Source organism: Macrobrachium rosenbergii, chromosome 10 (genome assembly GCF_040412425.1).
Source record: "Macrobrachium rosenbergii isolate ZJJX-2024 chromosome 10, ASM4041242v1, whole genome shotgun sequence".
Taxonomy (NCBI): Eukaryota; Metazoa; Arthropoda; class Malacostraca; order Decapoda; family Palaemonidae; genus Macrobrachium; species Macrobrachium rosenbergii.
This window is the reverse complement of record NC_089750.1, coordinates 71,189,707-71,195,310: the sequence shown is the minus strand read 5'-3', so window position 1 is coordinate 71,195,310 and position 5,604 is coordinate 71,189,707. Positions and strand designations below refer to the sequence as shown.

Genomic DNA, 5,604 nt, shown 5'->3' with positions numbered 1-5,604 from the left:
CCCATTCTATATTGTACTGTCGAGGGTCATAATACACTGTAAATGTCTAGGTTTCTCCTGGAAAGAATTTTTTATGATATAAATGACATATAAAATCATTGTCTTTATTCGTGCTTTTTTCGCAGTTATGAATTTATGTAAGTCACAAATGAAGGATATTTAATTAACATCTTTATTTTCTGGAGCTATGCTGTGATTAAGCAACATTTTTAAATGTCCTTAATTTCGTTAGGATATTTTTATTGTAGGTTGGAAAGAGATTCCTTTCTGTGAAATAATATAAAATAAGTAATTTTTAAGAAAAAGTACTTGAGTTTTAACGCTTTAAGAGTATTTAGTATTGATTTACTTTGCTAGAATATAGGTAAAACCCCTTTTCTTTTTCTTTTACTGCAAAGACTAGAGATATAAGTGTAATTTCATTTCCACTTATTTGTGATATTGAGAAACAAATTCCCTTCAGAATAAAAAAAAAACCTAAATTATTTTCCGCTTTGTTTTTAACAATAAAAAAGAACGACTTTCACCTAAAACAAAAGACGATCCACGAACACCAACTAATCGGATTCCTTCTCGCCTTGCAGGCAGGGATGTCTGCTTCTATAGAATCCCGAATGGAAGGGCAGAGCGAACGAGAGGCAGACACGCATACGGCAATCACCACCATCCATTCTACAGAGCATCGGTCATGCCGAACTGTAATCAACAGCAATGTGAGTATTCATGAGGGGATATGGAAATTTGTACTTTTATCTTTTCCCGAAGGTAGAGTGAGTATGACGTAAAGGGGAAGATGTGAATCGTGTTTCTTTGCATTTGATTTACTTTTTTTTTTTTTACTGCAATGTAGGTATTGCAAATAGAGGAAATATATGTTTGTAGTTATTCTTTATTGCTCTCGGCAGCATTTGGAAAGTTATAGAAGGGAGAGGGTATATCTTTGTGTGTATATGTATATGTATATGTATATGTATATGTATTTGTGTATATATATATATGTATATATGTGTGTGTGTGTGTGAATTTTGGCAGATACTTTCAGGGAGCTTCCTTCCTACACGCCATAAGTATTGTTGCTCGAAGTCACTTGCAGCGCCATAGGTTCTAATTGGAAGACTTCCCACAGGTCAGCTACCAGTGAACGTTTGCTGATTTTACATCGAAAAGTCTTAACAGCTTTCTAGCCACGCATTTTGAGGGCAAAGCAAATTCTTCAACCTTTTGAAGAAGCTTAGCTACAGTTGCGTTAACTCCCGCCATTGATTTTGTTATGTAATCTGTCATCGCAACGGCTTTGGTCATTGGCTAACCTCTACCAAGTTAAATTTGCTAAAATATCGAGTGCCATTGAAACATATAGTGTTGGCATTTGCATGACAGTTAGGCATACAGATTGTTAAGTCATTTAGATGTTCATTATTTCGTAAAATGACATATAATCCTTTTCCTTGTAGGTTTCTAGAAACCTTAAGCAGTAAGGGGCGTGGCCTAAGTCCGTGGTTATTCCGAAAAACCTTTTGCCATCTGACTTAGCACATCAGTTTAATTTTCATTCGGTTTTGGTTTTAAATTTTGTTGTTTTTTGGAAGTTTAAAGTTATGTAAATTTTTTCACCATTTTTTTTAAATAGGAACTAAATGGCTCATTAAAGGTCAGGTTAAAAACAAAATTACGATTGTCATAAACAGTAAAATTTAGGTTACTAGGTTAAAAGAATTGTTTAAGATGGGTGCAGTTTTAAAACATATAATATAGATGTTTTATTTCAAAAGTTCAAGGTTCCTGGGTAAAAATTAAAATCTTGCGCTGAAATATTGATTTCCTGAAATTGGAAACAAAAATAGTTAACTCCTAACAGTGTTTGTCATACGGTGTTGAAGTTGTAAAAATGCGATAGGTCATTGTCCAAACCTTGTACCTAAGATGTCACGACGATTAATTAAAACTGAAATCCTGTACCTTTCTGTCAGTGTTTCTGATTTTCTTCTACCTTTCGCTAGAAAAAGCAATTAGGTTGAACACACTATTGTCGTATGCTAGTAAATGCTAATCTCATAGGCTTTTAAAGTTTCAAATTATGATAGGTTAGTATGTGTATTTGTGATGTTAATGTTGGGGTGAAAGCAGAATTTCATATCGTGTAAACTTTAATGTTTTAGTTGGAATTTTGATGATTATAATTGGAGGATGGCCGTGTTGAATTGATTTTATTTTCTTTATTGATCAGTACATTCCTATTATACATTTCATTTGAAATGTATTGCGGTTAATGTATTATCTAGATATTATATTTTATAAACCCCTATCACCTTCTCCATGTCCTATTAAATTTAAAATCTGTTCTTCATCCCACGCAAAGGGGGAAAAAATAGAGAGAGAGAAAAGGGAGAGCGAATAGAAAACGAGGGTCAGATTAATTAACGGGAGGGACAATGGGAAAGGTGATGTAACCTGGAGTTGTTAACCACCGTTCTCCGTTCACGGGCTCCCTCGTAAAAGTAACGAAGTCGTGAGGTCGCGGGACCCCTTCCTTTCCGAAAAACGGATTTATATGCTTTTACTCTAAATGAAATCTCCGCTCTTCCTTGTTTTGCGTGCGTGCTTGTAATGCTTCCTCCCTCCTCCTACCCGCAACGGGCCGTTCTCCCCTCCCCCCCAAACCAACCCCCTCTCCCATTCCTGCCCTCTCATGCCCTCCCCTGCCTGCCTGCCTGCTTACCCGCTTGCCGGGGAGAAAGAGGAAGGAAGGAATTGCTTGCATGCCTCCCGTGCCTTTCCCAAGCACCTCGGCTCCGCCGGGTACAAGGGAATTTACAAGTTTAATGTCGTTATCGTTTTGCATTGCAACAGCACACTACACACTTCCTTCCTTAACCCTTTTACCCCGTCGTAACTTTCCCTCGGCTTTCCCCGAGCTGGAATTCCTTTCGAGGTTTATGACTTTATGCCCAAAAGGGATTTTGCTTCATTTTATATATATAAAGAGTTTCGGGTCGCTGGATGCCCGAGGAAATAAATGGTGTAGGTAGGTATTTCGTTACGATTCTCTCTCTCTCTCTCTCTCTCTCTCTCTCTCTCTCTCTCTCTCTCTCTCTCTGTAAGGCCTTTTCATAAACGTAATTGTATGATATTTCTTAACTATTTTGGAGATAATTTCTCCCATGTCGCTAACTATGCATAACTGGATCGATTAAATTCTGGGCTGCTTAGACTGATTGTCTGTCCTGTCCTTTGTCTATCTTCATAGTGCGGTTGGAATGGGAATCACAAGAACGGAAAATTCAGTTCCTAATTGGTAATGCGGATAGGCATCTTATTTTGATCGTAGGCTGGAGCTGTAAATCAGTCGAGATATGATTGATTCTTAAAAGTAAGAACAGAATCGGGTTCCAAGAGACATTCTGAAGGGCGATTAACAGCTTAATAATTATTATTATTATTATTATTATTATTATTATTATTATTATTATTATTATTATTCAGGAGATGAACTAAGTATATAATAGAATGCAAGGGAAATTGAAGCTGTCGAATACAAAGTCAGAGGAGAAGTGAAAATGGATTGGATTTGTTATAAAACAAATTTAAAACGCCGGTAAAAGTTATATCATTTTTGTTAGTAATTTTTCGGTATTTGTTACAGATTGATTGACAGGCTTTAATCTAGCTGTCGATGCAGCGCGTTTGTGCTTATGGCTATGCGCATGTTTTAAATTCCCATGATAATCCTAATAATAGTAATAATAATAATAATCTTAATTGAAATCCCTCACATCCAGAATCTTAATGAGGAATCTTTATCCACTTATTATCGGTAGCTTTTAGCATTGAAGCCTAAGCAGAAAATAACACTTTTTCGCAAAGTGCAAGAAATACTTAATTTGCAAACATGTTTCTTTGCTTCGTCGTCGCAAGAACAATTTAGGGTTTTCATAGTTTTTTTTTTTTTTTTTTTTTTTTTTTTTTTTTTTTTTTTTTTTGTTGCTCATTCTCGTATCATTAGTGGTCTCTCCCAAGAGAAGGTAAGTGAGGAGGTACAGTCCCAATTATTGCTGAAGAAAAGTATGCATATTCGAGTACTTGCAGGAGACGACTAGTGTCTAATCACCTTTTTAACTGATCGCTTCTCAAATCCCCCAAGCTTTCTTTTTAACCCTCGAGAAATTCGCTTGTTTATGATTGTTTTTGAGGAATTAATTCCACAGTGGAATTCTAAGAGAAAAAATTCTTTTTTTTTTTCGACACGATGAAAATTCGTGCCACAGTATAATTGCTAATTTCCACGCAGTGTTAATGCACTGTCAGAATGCATTGTACCAACGTGAATCAGAGGCCTTTGTCCAATTTAATTATACCTACTTTTTATCAAGTTCATTTCGTGTGTTTGCGCGATTCTTTGCTTAATTTACTCGCACGTTTGCTCTCAAAATCTTTCCTTTTTTTTTTTTTTTTTTTTTAAGATGTCTGGGAGTTATTCGTATTTTCGAAGAAAAAAATTTCGGCTATGCTTAAGCCCACATTTTACAAAACAGATATGTAAACTGTGCGAAGCAAATATGAAGCTGATAATTGGAGATAATGCTAAATGTAGATTATTGTAAAATTTCTAAGGAAATATCTTTCTTTACAAAATTTGCCGATCAAAATTACCAGAGAGAGAGAGAGAGAGAGAGAGAGAGAGAGAGAGAGAGAGAGAGAGAGAGAGAGAGAGAGAGAGAGAGAGAGAGAGAGACCTTATAGTGAATCCATAGCTCACTTGTCTCCCTCCTTCTGTGTAGATTAATGACGAAGGAAGTAGTTGAATTATTTCTGATTCTGAGACGAGGTTTGTTTACCTGAAAGTCAAATGCTATTTTAACAGATTTCCAACCTGAAATCAACAGAACACGAAAAAAAAAGTTTACAGTTGAAGCAATTCTCGTACCTCCTGACTACGTCAAAGTAGAAATTCATGATATTTCCTGCGCTGGTTTTTAGTTTTCTGTAAAAGAAAACTATTGTGCCGTCTTTGTCTGTCCGTCCGCACTTTATTCTGTCCGCCCTTTTTCTGTCCGCCCTCAGGTCTTAAAAACTGCTGAGGCTAGAGGGCTGCAAATTGGTATGTAGATCATCCACCCTCCAATCATCAAACATACCAAATTGTAGCTTTCTAGCCTGAGTAGTTTATATTTGATTTAAGGTTAAAGTTACCCATGATCGTGCTTCTGGCAACGGCATAGGCTATGCCACCACCGGGCCGTGGTTAAAGTTTCATGGGCCGCGGCTCATACAGCATTATACCGAGACCATTGAAAGATAGATCTGTTTTCGGTGGCCTTGATTATACGCTGTAGCGGCTGTACAGAAAAATCGATTGCGCCGAAGAAACTTCGGCGCATTTTTTACCTGTTAATGATTTTATTGGAAAGCGTATCACAACGTATCGTGAAGTCAAGTTCAGAGTTTATTTTTGTTGTGGTTGTCATCTCATATCCTGTTCGGAATTTCAGAACACTGCCACTGAAATCGTACTGAAAAATATTAAGATTGCCACAATTAGAAATTTCATTGCACGGCCATTTTCCGAAGATCTGGTGAATGTGGCCAGTGGATCTCAGTTATAAC

At 36.6% G+C, this 5,604-nt stretch overlaps 1 protein-coding gene across 3 annotated transcripts in view; it reads left to right on the top strand.

Annotated features, from left to right (window-relative positions):
• The first annotated feature begins 564 nt into the window (after positions 1 to 564).
• Positions 565 to 5,604, top strand: part of grh (grainy head) — a 378,710-nt gene continuing 373,670 nt past the window's right edge. For all 3 annotated transcript variants that reach the window (XM_067110721.1, XM_067110722.1, XM_067110719.1), the window contains exon 1: positions 565 to 713. In XM_067110721.1, the coding sequence (XP_066966822.1) occupies positions 591 to 713 (123 nt within the window). In that variant the 5' untranslated portion in view covers positions 565 to 590. The remainder of the gene's footprint in view (positions 714 to 5,604) is intronic.